The sequence below is a fragment of the Macrotis lagotis genome, chromosome 2, assembly GCF_037893015.1.
Source record: "Macrotis lagotis isolate mMagLag1 chromosome 2, bilby.v1.9.chrom.fasta, whole genome shotgun sequence".
NCBI lineage: Eukaryota > Metazoa > Chordata > Mammalia > Peramelemorphia > Peramelidae > Macrotis > Macrotis lagotis.
In genome coordinates, this window is record NC_133659.1 from 10458758 (window position 1) to 10476820 (window position 18063).

The 18063-nt window shown below is 46.9% G+C and overlaps 1 protein-coding gene across 1 annotated transcript in view; it reads left to right on the forward strand.

Annotated features, from left to right (window-relative positions):
• WLS (Wnt ligand secretion mediator) overlaps positions 1 to 18063 on the forward strand; it is a 132503-nt gene that overhangs the window by 82484 nt on the left and 31956 nt on the right. The window contains 6 exon segments of the mRNA XM_074221212.1: positions 2275 to 2399; positions 12178 to 12339; positions 13086 to 13222; positions 14840 to 15008; positions 16708 to 16805; positions 17839 to 17902. Coding sequence (XP_074077313.1) covers positions 2275 to 2399; positions 12178 to 12339; positions 13086 to 13222; positions 14840 to 15008; positions 16708 to 16805; positions 17839 to 17902 — 755 coding nt within the window.

The following is an 18063-nucleotide window of genomic DNA, read 5'->3' on the forward strand; positions in this document are numbered from 1 at the left end:
TAGAGCTTCCGTTCTGTCAGGAAGACTCTGGGGTTAACCACCTGGGTTCCAGATCAGATCTTACCCATCTTTGTCTCCTGCTCAATGTCTCTTGGCAAAAGGCAGTGCAGAAACAGTGGTCCAGCTGACTGGGCCACCTGGCTCTCCCAAGACCTGGAAGAGCTGCTAGGGAAGGACAGCCCCCAATTTGCCCCCCAGCCTTGGTTTTTCAGGGCTGTTCTCCAAGAAGAGCCCATCCAAGTCAGCCCAACCTCTTCTCAACATTCCTTTGGGAAATCTGGTCAGGCTCACATAGGCGGATGGGCCAGTCATCAGCCTGTCTTTGAACTTGGCCAGCAGAGTATAAAACCAACTGAATGGGGAGGGGAAAATTCTCTGAACTGGGGGTTTTCAAGGCATTTTATGGGGGTTATGTAATGAGAGTGAGAGTCCTTTTTAATCTGTTGGGATTTAATGTTTTTTGAAGGACATTCACAGAATCATTTCCCTTAAAATAAATGAGACAAGTTAATGATGGGGGCGGGGTGGAAAGGAGGGGAGGGGAGGGCGCAGCTTGCTTTAGAGAGTGACTTGAGAATGCTACAGAAACCTTTATGGTCAGGGTCTAGTGTAGAGAGAATCAAATGACTACTAGAAGTTGGGGACAACAGGCAGCAAATATGCTTATTAAACGGGTATCATGCGAAGCACTGGAGATGCCAACACATAATACCTGCCCTCAGGGCTCATAGTCTAACAGGAAGATGATATATAAATAACTGAGTCTGAGAAGAGATATCCAGAGTAGATGGACAGTAACTGGGGCGGGGGGGGGGGGGCTGTGGATCAAGTCAGTGACCCAACTTTGTACCTGGTAAAAGGAGACAAAAGATGGCAGCAAAGATTCTGGGGTTGCCCTAGGAAGGCCCTGGGCACTGCCTTCTTTGGGCCAGTATATGGGGTTGCCCTAGGAAGGCCTTGGGCACTGCCTTCTTTGGGCCAGTATAGAATTCCAGGCCCATGGGAGGAAGGAGGTAATCTCCACAAGGATGGGTTTTGTTGATTTGGGGAGAGTGAATTCATCAGTGTGTGGAAGAATTCTAAGAATTCTTTTTTTTAGATTTTTTTTTAGGTTTTTGCAAGGCAATGGGGTTAAGTGACTTGCCCAAGGCCACACAGCTAGGTAATTATTAAGCGTCTGAGGTTGGATTTGAACCCAGGGACTCCTGACTCCAGGGCCGGTGCTCTATCTGCTGTGCCACCTAGCCACCCCAGAATTCTAAGAAATCTAAGCATGGTTATGACCCTTGGGAGTCAGCAAAGTGATTCCCACTTGATCATTCCCTTTGATGAAAGTATCACAGCTCCCTGGGTAACTCTGAGACAAAGCAGAAGCTGAGCTCACTGGTAGAGAAAGACACTTGGGCCAAGAGAATCCCATTCTAGACCAAACTACGTGACATGTATATATATGTGGATATGTTTATGTGTGTCTACACATACATCTGTCTATATATGTCTGTAGAAATAGAAATAGAACGTTTTCCTTGATGTGAGAGTACAAAGACAATTGAATCCAACCACTATTTATTAAAAACTATTTTTCACAAAGCACCAGGGATGCCAAGCAGAAGTAAATCTCTGCCCTTAAGGGGTTTCCCATCTGAGGGAGATGATTTACACAAATACCCAATATTTCTCTATCACTCCAGCTCCAATCTTTTGTTTGAGCCTCACAAGTCTGTGAAGTAGGTCTTATTCCTATTTTACAGGTGAAAAAATTGAGGCTAAGAGCAACTAAATTCCTTGCCTGGCTATTAAGTATAAGATGTAGGATTTTTTGAACCCAGATTTCCCACCTCCCAAGTTCCCTCTTTCTACTCTCTTTTTATCTCTCCCACCCTTCCCCCTTCTGTATCCCCCTCCTCTCCTCTCCTTTTGTCTTCTCCCTTCCTTCCTTTTTCCTTCTGTCTCTAAGCTCCACCAGAATGCCACTCAAATAAGTTACACACCAATAAATGTGAGAATTCTGAAGAGAGTGGAGGTGGGAGAACAAGTGAGAGCCTGTGGCAGAAAGGGCTGATAATGACTGGAGGGTACCAACATTCTATGGATTCCAGGTTCTGTGAAGATCAAGTTTCCTCTGCCTTTATTTGTTCCTTCCATTGGATGCAGGGTCAGATTCCATAACTGCTTGGGTGACTTTTTGTATCTCCCATGCTCCCCACAGTATCTGGTACATAGGCCCTTAATAATACTTATGGAATTCAATGATTCAACTCATTTTTCTTGCAGGAGAGAATGCAGAAGTCTCCCTAGATGTGTCCTTGGGTTATCGTGATGACGCATTCACTGAATGGACAGAAATGACTCATGAGCGGGTGCCCCGGAAGCTCAAGTGCACCTTCACCTCCCCTAAGGTAAGGTCTGGCAGTGGGGGGTGGGTGGGGGTGGGAATCTTTCTCTCAATGCCAGATACAAGGAGTTCTTGTTGGGACCCACAAGTGTGGCTGAGAGAGGCTGATCAGTGGAGCCAGACCGGGTTTCAATCAGCACTCTATTCGGAAACTACCTACTATGTTCTAGTCTATGTGGAAGTGTCAGCTGTTACTGTTCATTTGTTATTCAGTCATGCCCAACTCATCATGACTCTGTATGGAGTTTTCTTGGCAAAGACACTGGAGTGGTTTGTCATATTTTTCATTTTACAGATGAAGAAACTGAAGCAAATGAGATTAATGACAACTAGCGTCTGAAGTCAAATTTGACCTCAAGTCTTCCTAATTCCAGGTTCAGTGCTCTATTCCCTGTACTAGTCTTTATGAGGAAGACCCGAGTTCAAATACTCAGCCACAAAGTATTTATTAATCACCTCACTACATATCGGGTAATTGGGTGTGTAAAATCCATCTCTGCTCCCTGAGATCCCAGTGTGGGGGTTCACAGTGTGGGCCTTCCAAGGTAGATATTGTGATTGGGAGGTCACCTTGGGGGGGGCAGGAGAAGTTAGTCAGGTGGTCTTGAAATGAAGTCTTTCAGGAAGCCAGGGATTCTGAGAGATGACATGGAGGGGTAAGAGCATTCCAGACTGGCCCATGCCCAGTGAAGCAATAGGAGATGTCACCTCATGTGTGAGGATCAGTAAGGAAGCCACGACTTTGTAGGGATGTAGAAAGGAGGGATTTGTGAGAAGATTGAAAAGATGAGAAGGGCTGGACAGTGAAGAGGATTCCCTACCAAAGAAAGGCAGTCTTTGGTCGTAGGGAGCCACAGGAGTTCATAGAGTAGGAGAGGGACTCAGTCAAAATGCTGCTTTTTAGGAAGATCATTTTGGCATCTGAGATGGACCAGTCAGGAGAGACTTGGAATAGTCCAGAATTGGAGTGGTGGAGCTCTGAGCAGGAGGTGGGTGTGAAGAGTTGGGGCCAGAGATGATGGGCTTTAGCCATCAATTGTAGGCATGAGGTATCTCAGATGAAACCAAGGCAAAGAACCTGGGATAGGAGGCTGGTGGCCCCCTGGACAGTCCCAGGAAGATACCAAAGTGGGCACAGCATCTGCCTCACAATTATTGTGAAAGTCACATGAAGTCATTTCAGCAAGAAGTGGGTTTTGTGGATGCCTCCCTAAAGCCCATTGAAAATGTGAGTTTCCATTATCACCCTCAGAACCCCCCATGTGCACCCCAGGAACCCCAAGTGACCTTTGATAGCAGAACCTAGAGCAGACCTAGGCCCCTCAGTCCTCACATTTGGCGTCCTGCCTTCCTAGTCCCCAGAGCCTGGACCAGGCTTGGGAATGATCACCCAGGGATGGGAGTGACCAGGAACAGCCTTGTTTCTGGATCAAAGGGAGGAGGCTCATGACTTCACCTGATCTGCAGAAATGAGGGATAGGCCAGACCCTGCCTCTCTCAGATCTAGGCTTCTGGATCTGAACACAGAGACAGGGAGCCCAAGAAAGTAGAAGGCTCAAGCTTTCATACTTCTGGCCTCACTTATCCACTTCCAAGTCCCAGGCTCATTGGTTGCTCCAGTCCTCCTATTTCTCTCTCTCGCTCTCGCTCTCGCTCTCTTGCTCTCACTCTGTCTCTTTGTCTCTCTTGCTTTCTCTGTCTCTCCGTGTGTGTGTGTGTGTGTGTGTGTGTGTGTGTGTGTGTGTGTGTATCTATGTCTCTGTCTGTCTGTCTCTTTTGCTGTCTCTGTCTCTGGTCCTTCCTCTCTTTGCACCCCAGCTTGCACTGTCCATTCAGTGAGCCAGTTGTTAAATGTTCAATATGAGCACTGCATCTTGGAACTCAACAAACTCTAGAAATCAGAGCTTGAGTTATCATTTTGTTGATGATCTAAACTTTGAGGAGTGAGAGAGCAAACTGGCAGTAGGCAGGTTAAACTGAAGTGTGCCCTGAATCCCTTTTCCCTGGAGAGCTGGTTATTCAACCTTCAGCAGCCCACTCTTCTGCCTCTCTTACTTAGAGTTCTTTCAACAATGGGCTGGACCTACTAAAATACCAGAGGATCTCACTTGAGGACTGAGCCTGGGTGGGTGGTGATGATCACTCAAGAGAATATTGAATGAGCAAGTACACAGAGTTAGGGTTCACTTTCTGCTTGTGCAAGCCATGGAGATCTCCCCAAATGATGTCTCTAAGTTGTGAGTCTGATTCTTATTGGAAATCCCAAGGGCAGAAGACTCCAAAACACCTTCCAACATGAGATTATCTTTGCTCAGATTGCTCGAGCCAACTTGCCCCTTGACCGTGGGGACTTCCTAGTTGTAGGCAGGGTGTTGCAACCACCTGCAGATTTCTCCTCTACCTGACAGGAAGGAGCAAACAACCAGGGACCTCCCAAAGCATCCCAGGGACTTTCTGCAAGGATCCCTGGGGCCACATCATCCCCCCCCCATCAGATGTATTCCAGCTCTGTTTTTTTTTCTTTTGGGGGGCAAGTCAATGGGGTTCAGTGACTTGTACAAGGTCACACAGCTAGGTAATTATTAAATGTTTGAGCTACTGTGCCCCCTAGCTGCCCCTCTGCTTTTTTCTATTCCCTTTGCTGTCACCAAATTTTTGGACCTTTTTACTTTTTCCTGGGACTTTTTCAATAGCTCTTTTCTGACTCATTCACAAACCACCCCAGTCCTCTTACTTCCTGACCAAAAAGCCTTCAGTGACTTCCTATGCCTGAGGCATAAAATTCAGATTCCTGAGATGAGACCTAAAGGACACTGGACATCAAGTCTTTTCTTCCCTTGCTGACTTTATTTCCCCATCATTATGCTGAGCTACACCTGCAGTTCGGTGACATATTGCTTGTAGGGTGGTGTAAAGAACCCCAGTTTTAGAGGAAGACTTGGTTCCCATCCTGGTGGTTCTGCTGTAGGATCTAGGGCAGTGACTTTACCTCTGTGCCTCAGTTTAATCACTTGTAAAATGAGGGATCAAATGGGATGTTCTCTGAAATTCCTCCTACTCCAGGTCCACGAGTGTATGACTTTCAGTTACTAAGCTCATTGAGAAGAGGCTCAAGGTCTCTATGGAGAGGTCCACTTTCTTCTTTTGGAGTCCAAAAGCATGGGAAGAAGCTCTAGTTTCTTCATCTGTAAAATGGGAATAATAAGACCTCTCAGGGCTGGGAGGAGGATTAAATGAGGTCATAATAACACTGCGTTTTTGGGTGCTTTAGACTCGACAGATGGCTGGTCTAAGGCAGAATTTGAACTCAGGTCTTTCTGACTCCCAAGTCAAACCCTGTAACTACTGAACCACAGAGGGGCCTATCTTCTTCTAGTCTTCAGTCCACAGGAATTCATCATCCATAGAGACAGAGAGAGGGAAGGAGATTAGGAAGAGAAAGCTGTGGATCCTGGAGCAGCTGGAAGAGACCTCATTCCCTTCACAGGAGCCTGGACAAGGACTCCTCCCACTTCTGCCTGAAAATAAACCTCCAAGGAAGAGGACTCATGGACTTCTCCTCCTGAGGAGAAGTGCCCATTGTTCAGTTTTCCTGACAGGTCTCTGGTGCCAGTCACTGGGGAACCCTTCCTCTGGACCTACTCCCCCATTTCTCTACACCCCTTTCCATGTGAGAGCTCCTTGGGTAATAGAAGGCAAGTGTCGTCCTACATTAAACAGCACCCTTTACTCCTCTCTAGGCCCTGCAACCTCTTCTCTTCTGGCCAGTTGACTCATGGGCTTCCCCCATTTCCACAGCAGGCATCCCGGGCAGTCAGCCAGACTGGTCCTTCTCTCACTCTGACCTCTTAGGCCCCAAGACCTCATTGTCTCTCTAGCCTGCTGTATAGCCCTCTGGAACTGAGGCTTGGATTCCATTCATTTGAATTCCACAAACATTTTCTCAACAAGAATCTTAATGAATTCACTTTGTTGTTGCATGGTCTCTATTTCCTGCTGTTTGGTTGTGTCCCCGGGAGCATCCCATATAACAAAGAAGAAAACATGGAGGGAGAGGGGGCCAGTTCTACCATCTAAGTCAAAAGACGTCAAGATGGTGACCAGGGGAGGAGCACCTTCTCCTGGTTGGAACCACCCCGGGTGGTTTTCTGCTTGGGCTGCGTCTGTTGCCATCTTGTGTGTTTGCCAGCAAATACTCATCAAAGGGCTCCTGAGCACATGAATCTGAGTTGAGGTTTTCTTTGTCTGTTTGCCATCTCTTGGTCTCTCGCTACCAGGGTAACTCACACCTCCCCTGGGGATGCTGAAAGGTCAGGGGTTTTACCTTGGGTCATCCAATCTGTTTATGTGCCAGAGGCAAGACCTGAACCCAAGTCTTGTTGACAATGAGGGCAACTCTTTCCAGTCACTCTACTATAGTAGTACTTCTTTTTGTGTTTTTGTTTTTGTTTTGTTTTTGTAAGGCAGTGGGGTTAAGTGACTTGCCCAAGGCCACACAGCTAGGCAATTATGACGTGTCTGAGGCCAGATTTGAACTCAGGTCCTCCTGACTCAGGCCAGTGCTCGATCTAATTGCCTCCCTATAGTAATACTTCTCAGGCACTAGGGAGACCAAAACAAAATGGTAGGAGTGGATGCAACCTGGAGAGAATTCACTGAGTCATAGGAACAGAATTTTAGAGCTGGGAGAAAACACTGAGCCTCAACCTTTTCACTTTCTAAGATGAGACACAGAGGTTATATGGTGTTTGAAATTGGTTTGGATGAAAGATACTATAGTTTCCCCATCCCCTTTCTTGTCCTTGCTTTTGGGGGTACAAAGGGTGGTCTGTGTGGACCAGGTGGGCCAGGGAGCCTCAGGAGCCATCACCTTCATGATCTGAAACTGAAAGAGACCCAAGTGACCATGCAGTCCAATTCTCTCACTTAATAGACAAGGAAACCTGAGCAAGGAGAGGTGCAGGAATTTGCTCTTCACCCAGGTGGTCAGGAACAGAGCCAAGGGAAATGGGGGAGAAGAAATGGGAACTTTGGATGAGAGAAGTAGCTGGTTTTTCTGGAGCCTGATTTTTTTGGAGTCTGGCTTTTCTGGAGGCCAGACTCAGGCTTTAGTCAAGGAAGGGAAGAAAATCATTCTCATGAGAACCAAGGAATAGCCAGATAGAGGAGGGGGGGCCTCAATCTGGGCGTTTACAGCAGATCATATGAGTCAACACTTTAATTAGTTAAGCTGAAGGGGCATGTGTTTGGTTTTTTTTAATTATAATTTATAGCTTCAAAAATAGAATAACAATTTGGGCACATGATTTTCAAAAGGTTGTCTCTGTTTCCACAGTGTGTTTGTAGAGGACTGGGGAGGAGGAACACAACTGTTGCCCAAGGCAGCCCCTTAATTATCTGTGGGATCTGGGGCTCCCCTCAGTGAAGCCTTTAGACTGGGAAAGGTGCAAAGAAAATGACTCACTGGATCTGTCCCCCATGATGGCAATTTAAATTTAGTCCTGGATGTCAGAGCTGCAATCAGAGATGACTTCAGAGCTGGGGGCTCCGGTGGAGGGAACCCGCCAAGGAAAGAATCAAAGTCTCTACCACCTGCTGTAGTTTGTCCTAATTAGCTGCTCCATGAGGAGTCTGGGGGAGTGTTCCTTTCCAAATCTGTTAGCAACTCACTTTGGCAAAATCTAGGTTCTGCTTGGAAATCTCCGGTGGATGGTGTGAATTTTCTTGTGTGTTCTCTTGGCCAAGCAGATGGTCAACTCTCTGCCGGAATTCAGGGGGAAAGGATAAGGGGCTGCACCTGTGATTATGGGCTTAGGAAAGTCCCAGGTGAAGGAAATCCCTTTACCAATGTAGGCTACCACATTTTTCTGCAATTTTGGGAATCTGGCAATCTCATTAAAAATATATTTTGATAATGACAATTTAGCATCATTGGTTTCCTTTGAAATCCTGTGTATTTTGTTTATGCCTCCAAAACCATTGTTCTAAAGACTAAAGGTTATTAGTCTTCATTTGAGCCCCCCGCCCCCACCAAGGACTCTAAGCCATACAGAAAAGCAAAAATCCCAGAATGGTTGCCCAAACCTGGTAGTCACAAGGGTGCCTGAACCAGATGAAGATGCAATTGGGATATATTTAACCAAATAAAATTAGAGCAAATCATAGCAAACATTACATTTTGAAGCTAAGTCATTTTGCTGCCTGCATGGATCTCCCTGGATGGATTAGGGGTTCCCATTTTATTGGAGTGAAATCACTGGAGTAGAGGACTGGGAGGTGTGTAAGAAACAGGACTTGAATCCAGGACTCAGTGACTTTTAGGTCAATGTTCTTGATGTTCCTCCAAGAAGATGAATCAACATAGACTCACAGGGCAGAGGCCTTAGTGACCAAGTCCCTCGCCTGTAGTCTTTTCTATTGGACCCTGGAGGCTTTCCACACAGCACTGACTCCTCTCCACTTCAGCCCACCCTCTCCTCTGAGTCTTTATGAAGGTCCTCTCAGTTCTCCTCCCCAACTGATAGTTCCTTCCTAGTCTTCTTTGTTGGCTCCTCCATGATATTGTTCCCAACTGTGTGCTTGCTGTGACTTGTATCTTGATGGCCTTCTCTTCTCCCTCCCTTGTTCTCAGCATCAGCATCAGCATCCAAGAGTTTATAATCATTTCTCTGTGGATTCCAGATCTCTATATTCAGTCCCAGTCTCTTTTTCTGAATTCCAAGTCTAAATCACCAGCTGCCTCACAGATACACAGAGATGTCTCAGCCTCATCATCCAAAGTCATCTTCCAATTACTATGAAGGCACCATTGCTCTATCTCCTCTTTGGGTCATAACCTCACACTCTCTTACCACATCCATCCTCTCTCTCTCACCAGTTCTCACTGTTTCTGTCTTCCCCAAGTCTCCTGTCCAATTTCTTCTTTCCACTGACACAGCCATCCATGCCTTTCAGACCCTCACCACCTCTTGCTGAGATTATTGCCATGCTCGCCTACCTGACCTCCCTGCCTCCAGCCCCCTGCTGTTCTGAAATCAAGGTTGCTCATTGCATTCTTCAGAGTTCTAATGTCTTACTAAGATGCTTGGCTTTGCCAGGTTGTCATTATTGTATAGATATTTCCCTTGCTTCTGCTCACTTCTCTTCGCATCAGTTCATGCAAGTCTTCCCAGATGTCTCTGACCCCATCCCTTTCATTATTGCTTATGGTACTCTTGTATTCCTTCAGATCCTTAATTTATTGAAGTATTCCCCAGTAGATTCCCCACCATCTCCCAGGAAAGCCAGTTCTCCTGACCCAGACTTGAGAACTTTTAGAATGTCTGGGAACCCTTCTTCTGTGGATATGCTCTTCATCCTTGCTTTGCCCACATTTAGATGATCATTTAGCCCTTATCTCATGTAATCACAAAAACTCTATGAAGAAAATGCTATTATCCCTATTTTACAGGCAAGAAAACTAAGGCTGGGAGACTGAGTCCCATACCTAGAATTATACAGCTAGCGTCTGAGTAGGATTTGAACTCAGGTCTTTCTCCTTCCTACCTGTTGCCACCTGCCTCAAAAAAGAAAAGAATCTGTCAGAATTTGAATCTACCATGGAATCAAGGGCAGCTGTCTTTTCCTCCCAGGGAAAATTCCTTGATTAATTCTGATCTGCATAACATGCTCATATAGGAGTGCTAGTACACACACACACACACAACACACACACACACACACACACACACACACACACACACACAAACGATAATTTCCATCTCAGGCAAAGCAAACTTTGTTTTCTGAAAGGAAGCTCTCCCTTGTTCTCTCTTTTCTTCCTGCTCACAACTGCCATCTTGTCCACAGTGTGGTGGTCTAATGTAACTGGCCAGATGAGACTCTAGGGCCCCTCCATGGAATCCCTCAAAACATCTGAGTTCCCAAGCAGAAATTTCACTGGGTGACTTCCTTCCTGTCTGAATGTCCACACCGGCACGTCTCTAAGCCAATCCTCTCATTTGTCCACACACAGCACATTGATATTTCCATCACAAGGAGCTGGGCAGCATCCACGCTTGCAAAGAGAACATTTTGTACTTTCCCATACAGGTCAGAGCCACGACAGTCACTTTGATCAAGCATCATGACCATTTCCAGCAGTAGGTACTGGCTAGAAGATTAAGAGAGATCCACAAATAACCTTCCTAAAGCATATATTTGATGTTACTCTCCTGCTCTATAACCTTTAGCAGCTCCCTGCTATCTCCCAACTAAAATGCACATTCTTCACTCTGGCCTTTATAACCCGGTTGGAGAGGATATACACAGTGCTATCTATATTCACTGGCTCTGACTCAGTCCAAATTTAGGCTCAGTGTAGAGAAAACTTCCTGCCCATTAGAGTTGTTTCGAAATGGAACCACTATTTCAGAGACCCTGGGTTTCCCTTCCTTGGAGGTCTCCAGGCACCGGTTGGATGATGACTTGTTGGATGAGTCAGAATAGGGATTCCTCGGCTTGAGCTTGGTGAAGTCCTTTCGGCACCCAGGTTTTGATATGCTGTGATTCAGTGAGTTGTTATTAAATATCATGGAGTCCAGGGAAAGGCCTGGAGGTTCATCAAGGTTTGGTGGAAGGAACTGGGGAGACTTAGCCAAGTATGTGAAGGCGATCACCTCCAAGTGGGATGAGATGTGGGCTGTTTGAATTAAGAACAGTACAAAGGTGGGGCATGGAGAGAGGGGCAAGAGGGGTAATCAGAGGCAGGATTTCACAGTAACTGGAGCTGCCACCTCAGGAGGTAGGGAGTCTGTCCTCTCTGGGTTGGTCTTCAAGCAGACGTGAGATGACCCATTGTGAGGGTCCAGGTTGAACTAGATGCCCTTAGAGATTCTGTGCCTGCAGGCTGTGTGTGTGTGTGTGTGTGTGTGTGTGTGTGTGTGTGTGTGTGTGTGTGCACGCACGTGCTAACACTCCTATATGAGCATGTTATGCAGATTAGAATTAATCAAGGAATTTTCCCTGGGAGGAAGACACAACTGCACTTGATTCAATGTTGGATTCAAAGTCTGACAGATTCTCCCCCTTTGTTGAGGCAGGTAGGTGGTACAGGTAGGAAGGAGGAAGACCTGAGTTCAAATCCTACTCAGATGCTAGCTGTATAATTCTAAACATGGGACTCAGTCTCTCAGCCTTAGTTTTCTTGCCTGTAAAATGGGGATAATAGACATTTTCCATACTCTTACTTTTCCTTAGAATGTCTGAGGATTTCATTGGACAGCCTTGGTTCCACATTAACCAATAACTGTGGGTTCATCCAGGGCCATTGGGTAGAAGTTTCAGGGATGATTTTCAGCTTAGGATGTTGGGGAGAACTGTCCCACAGTAGAACGAGCTGCCTTAGGAGGTGATGGGTCATCTTGCCTTCGTCCAGAGCATTTCAATCATCAATCACAAGTTGGGTGACCAATAGATGAGGGCACAGATGTAGACTTAGGAGGGTATTTCAGAGGTCATCTCATCTATCCCCTCAATTTTACAGAGAAGGAAGCTGAACCCAGGGTGAGGGGATCATGCAAGATCACGTAGGTGGAAAGTGTTAGAGTTACCATATTGTAGGGGGAACTCTTGGTTAGGTGAGGGCTGAACTGAGTAGCTCCTGGGCTCTCTTCCAGCTCAGGGACTGAGTAAACCTAGGCTGGCTGTGACTTGGGGAGAAGCCTTGATGCTTTAAAGGGGTTTGGAAATGTCTTAGGGGCCTTCTTCCACCACCAAAATCAGCCCTCATACATTTCCTCCAGATTCCAGAACATGAGGGCCGTTACTATGAATGTGACATTCTCCCTTTCATGGAAATTGGGACTGTGGCTCACAAGTATTATCTCTTCAATATACGGCTGCCTGTGAATGAAAAGAAGAAAATCAACGTGGGCATTGGAGAAATCAAGGACATCCGCTTGGTGGTGAGTGAATCAGAGGTCTTGTTGCTGGTAGGCCCTGCCAGTTTCCCACGACATGCCCTGGTATATGTTTCCAGAACACTGGCCAAGTAACTGAACTAGTGTTTCCCACTTGCCTCACTGAACAAAATGGGAATAATAAGAGCTGCCGCTGGCTCCTCAGGGGTGGGGAATGAGGGGGGTGCAGTAGGCAGAGAATGGGGCCTAGCATCAGGAAGACCCGAAGGGGCATTTTTCAGGTAAGACTTTCCTTTCCTGGGACACAAAAAGAAACCCTTGACCTTCTGAGAAACAATTTGCTTCCCAAGTTCAGAGAGGAACAGACCTGCCTTTTTGATGAGAGAAGAGCCCCCCCAAATCATCATCTAGTCTGCTCTCTTAGCCTTGGACAAGTCAATCTCTCTGATCCTCCATCTGCTCAGCTACACAACTGGGGGAGCAGGATCCTAGCTGATTGTGATCAGTGTACCCGAAAAGGAAGTTAAGATTTACTGGACCAGAAACCTGTTTCTCCCACAATTAAATATCAGAAAATCACACTTTGCTTTTCTAGCCTCTGAGTTGATTCTGGCTTTCCTGCTTTCCCCCAGTTTCTATTGCCCTCCATTGCCTTGCATTCATTGTGCATCTTTCCTATAGGTGTATTTTGTGTGAACTCCGTGAAGGTGGGAAGGGTCTCCCTTTTGTCTTTGGAGCCCCTGTGTTTGACACATATTAGGTGCTGCTTGCTTACATGATTTTCTCCCTAGGGAATCCATCAAAATGGAGGCTTCACCAAGGTATGGTTTGCCATGAAAACCTTCCTCACACCCAGCATCTTCATCATCATGGTATGGTACTGGCGACGGATCACCATGATGACACGCCCTCCCGTACTACTGGAGAAGTAAGTCCCGATGTGGAATCCCTCCGGGTGTCAGGATCACCCATAGGCACGGCGGTATCCCTCCATCCCTTAGGCTCCCACCGTGCCCTCTACAAACAGCCTCTGAGGGATTCAACTGGGGCAGTGGGCTACTCCCAGAAGGGAGCCTTCTCCTCTCCCTTGTTCACATGATCACCTGTGGCTGAGGTGAAGGAAGCTGCCCAGAGTTAATCTGGGATGGGGGTGGCCTCCCTTCCTTCCCATTTGAATGTTGTCTTGTCAGGTACTTTGTCTAGGCAATTCCTCTCTGGTATGGGTTGTCTTCTGTGACCTCCTAGGTCCCTTACAGCTCTGGGATTCCGTCATTCTGTAAGAACAGGGACAAGAAAATGAGGGAGATCCAAGAGGGAGAAAGGATCATCAGAAGTCGGTGATCACCTGAGTTGGAAATTGGATAGGCTACGGATGTGGGAATGACCATTCCTCACAGAAAGACTCTAAGTACGGGGATCAGAATTCTCAATCAGATGAATCTTAGGGACTGTTGAGTCCTCATTTTACTGATGAGGAACCAGGTCCACAGAGGTGGTAACTTGGCCAGACTCACATAACTAGTATATATCTGAGGCTGATCTTGATTCCAAATTCGATGTCCACTATACTACACTGTCTCTTAATGTTTAACTGGGGACAGAAAATGACTTGGCTTAAGCCTAGCATGTTTATGCAGTAAGACTGGAAATGATTCAGAGGATCCAGACTGTGGAAGGGCCTTGAATGCCATACTAAGGAATTTGAACTCAGTAGGCACAATGAACAATGCAAGGTGTTTGTTGTTATTTAGCAGAGGAGTGACTGAGATCTGTGCACCTGTAAGAACAAACATCTATTAGACACCTATTGTTTACAGGTCACCGTACTAAGTGCTGAGTAGACAAGCATGGAACAGTGAGATAGTCCTGTTCTTAAGGAATTTATAGCGAAATGAGAAAACTGGGTATATCTACAATAAGCATACCATATCAGGTCAGTCCAGCGAGGGCGAAGGGGTGAGGGAGAGAGGCAAAATATGCTCAGTCTTGAAGAATGAGCTGGGAGGGTCAGGGGAAACTTTATAGAGAAGGGGGCCTCTGAGAAGGGCCTGGATGGGGAGAGCCTGGGGATGCCCAGAGAAGAGATTCATCTTATATGTCTACATTTGATTTTCTGGAGTGGAAAAGCCTTCTAGCATGAGGCCAGTGGTTGACACAGAAATTCCTGCCCAAGCCCTTTAATTCCCACCCCCCACTGCCAGCCCCTGGATAGCACCTGCAGAAAAGGCTGTACTTAGGATCCCCAGCAGATTCTGGGAAGGATGGGGCCCTGGCTCAAGGACCTTCATCACCTTGTCAGTAGTTGGACAGAGTCCAGTGGTGGGGCAACAGAGAGCCAAGACACTGATGTTGGTAATGATGGTGACCAGTGTTTGAATGGACAGGGTTCTCTGTTCCCATCCATGGTCTTATCTGGGCCTGCTCCTGACATTGTGGCTTCATCCATGTCATGAGTGTCCCTCTGGCCTCTAGAAGATCCTGCCTTTCCAAAGCCCTCTTGCTTGGAGAAATGAAAGCATTTCCTCTCTCTTTCTCCTCTCTCTAGAGTCATCTTTGCCCTGGGGATCTCTATGACGTTCATCAACGTCCCTGTGGAGTGGTTTTCTATTGGCTTTGACTGGACCTGGATGTTGCTCTTTGGGGACATCAGACAAGGGATTTTCTATGCAATGCTCCTGTCCTTCTGGATTATCTTCTGTGGTGAGCACATGATGGTAAGAGAGCCAAGCGGAGCAGCTGATGCAGAGGATGTCCTGGTTGGAGGTTGACTTGAACTGGAATTAGCACCTTAATTAGCCCTAAGGACTGCCACATGGAAGCAGAATGTGGCTCACCACCCTGTGGAGCAGTAGGAGGATGCACAAAGCCCCACACTGGGGTCAGAGGAGCCAGAGTCAAAACTGTCGCCCTAGTGGAGTCACGTTGCCATGTATTGATCTGCAAAATGTGGGAGCTGTGGGAGCTGGTTGTCGTTTACCTTGACTTTAAAGTTAGATTGTTTTATTGTTGTTATAGTTATACTAATTTTACACAAAGTAAACTGAGGCAGGTTGAAGTGAAGTGACTTGATATTTACACACCTAGTAAATAGCTGAGGCTATATTTGAACTTGGGTCTTCTTGGATCTATACCAGAGCTAAGCTGCTGTTTCTTTTGATTCCTGAAGCCCCTTTGGGATGGTCTTCATTGACTCCAACTGTTTTGAGACAGTCTGACTAGAAGTCCTAAGCCTTTCCTGGTCTTTTGCCCTTGGAGTCTGGCTAAGTCTTCAAAAAATGGGAAATTGAGGCTCCTGCCCAGTGCTTGGTGTGTTATGCTGATCAGGAGGGTGTACCAAGTCAGCACCAGCATGATGATGATAGCAGTGTGGTCTAATGTCCAGAGATCTGGTCCCAGAGTAAAGAAGGCCCAGCTTCAAATCTGGTCCCTTCCACGTACTGGCTAGTGATCCTGGGAAAGGAACCTTTTGGCCCCCCAAGTAGTCTGAGAGATGCTAACCTGCAGGGAAGGTGCCACCCCTTACCCAGTCATTCCCTCAATGAAATCACTGGTTGGGACAAAAGAAAAAGAATATCTCAGAGGGGTCCTTGACCCCAAGCAGGGGTCAAGGCCTCCTGGAGGATCTATATGGAGGAGTTACACCCTGGTTTCTCTATGTGATGGATGTGTCCCAACTCAGCTATTGCAGAGCTCCATCACCTAGAGACCTGTCTCAGAGGTCCCTTCCAGGCTAAAATCCAAGCAGATGGAGTTGACCCCATGCCTTAGGAAGTGTGAGGTCCCCCTTTTTTCTCTCTCCAATCTCATCCTCTTTTGTTCTCTCTTCTACTTCCTTCCTTTCTTTTTCTTCTGCCTTCACATTTTGCCTTTCCCTTTCCCCCAATCCCTTCTCCTCCTCTGCTCTTCTATTCTCTCTCTCTCTCTCTCTCTCTCTCTCTCTCTCTCTCTCTCTCTCTCTCTCCCCCCCCCCCTCCCTCCCTCCCTCCCTCCTCTTTCCTCTCTGTTTCTCTCTTGGTCTGTCTGACTCTGTCTTTCTCTTCCCCTTCTCTCTTCTTTCTATCTCTCTGTCTCTGTTTTTTCTGTTTCTCTTAATGTCTCTATTTCTCTCTCTATCTCAGTCTCTGTCTTTCTGTCTCAGAGCCCTTCCTTTTTCTATCGCCTGGGTCAGATCTCAAAGCACCAGGGAAGGCAAACTTGGCTAGATTGAAAGAGTATGTGTTTGGTTAAAACGTTACATGGAGTGGCCCAGGTTCTTCCCCTCTGGGCACTGCGCCCACCTTCCTGGACCTAGCCTCCCCCTATGACACCAGGGGACATTCAGAACACCAGCTCCTTCTGTGACAGAATTTGCTGCTGAGCTCCTGGTCCTCTCTGCCCCCTGCCCATCTCACTTCTCCCTCTGGCTCTCACCAGGATCAAAATGAACGGAATCATATTTCTGGCTACTGGAAGCAGGTCGGGCCCATCGCAGTTGGTTCCTTTTGTCTCTTCATATTTGACATGTGTGAGAGGTTAGTAAGTGGCTGTCTATCATTTAGACCTCACCCTAAACTCTACTGTCTGGGGTGGGCAGAGTGGAAAGCTCCCAGACGCTGGGGTCTGAGGAGCTGCATTCAAATCCCACCTTGGGGTGACCATGTACAAGTCACAAGATCCTAGATCCTGGGTCTTAGTAGCCAACAGTCCTCACTTTTTACAGAGAGGAAAACTGAGGCACAGAAAGACACAGTGACTTAGGAACACAGAATGAGGAAGTCACAGATTTGACAGACAAGAAAACTGAGATGCACAGGCACTTAAGTGACTTGTACTGCTTTGTGTAGGAAGTTGGCGGCATGTTGGCACTGAACTCAGATCTGCCTACACCTATTTCTGCATTCATTCTTTCCATTGCATCATGTATGACAGCTCCATCACTTATGAAGCAAGGGGCTTGGACAAGGCAGTTGACTTGGTCCCTTATAGCTCCAATCTCAGACCCTGTGAATCCTTTGTGGTTGCTATTTGTTACCTACTCTGAGCTGGATGCTGTCCTGGGGATTGGGAAGCAACCCCCCCCACTGCCTTCAAGGCACCGCTGTTCTCCTGTGGGTGTTGTCGGGGGCCATCTCCCCAGATAAAGACAATAAATAAGGGTTATTTGTTCTTTGGAGAAGGAGGGGTTTGACTTAATATCAGAGCTTCTTGGAGAGCTCTCCTTCAGCCCATCCTGAGCTTTCCTACATCAGACAGGCCAGACATATGGGTCCACAAGCATGCAGCCAACCCAGTCCTAACCCCAAATGCATTGAGCTTCTGGGGCCTCTCCTCAAAACAACCCCAGTGATATTCATTCTTTGCATTTTGTATATTATTATCTGGTTCTCCTAGGAGGATATAATGTGCATTGAATGAATGTAGGATGGCATATTTGCTTTCTCCTGATTCTCTTAGAGATATTGCCCTTCCTATCTCCACCCCGAGCTTGCCCAAACATGGAGGTATTTTCCCCTTTGATCTCTCAGTAACCTCCTCTTCTCAATTTTGGTTTCTTTTTCTTTGCAGAGGGGTGCAGCTGTCAAACCCTTTCTACAGCATCTGGACCACAGATGTTGGCACCGAGCTGGCCGTATCCTTCCTTGTCTCCCCTGAGATGGTTCACCATCACTTCTGACCCTTCCCCTGTAGGCCAAGGCTGACTTCATTCACCCCAGCCAATTGAAAGGAAGAGATAAAGGAAGGTAATTAGAAAAATGAATGCCAGCTTTGCAGTCAGAACTGGGCAGGCAA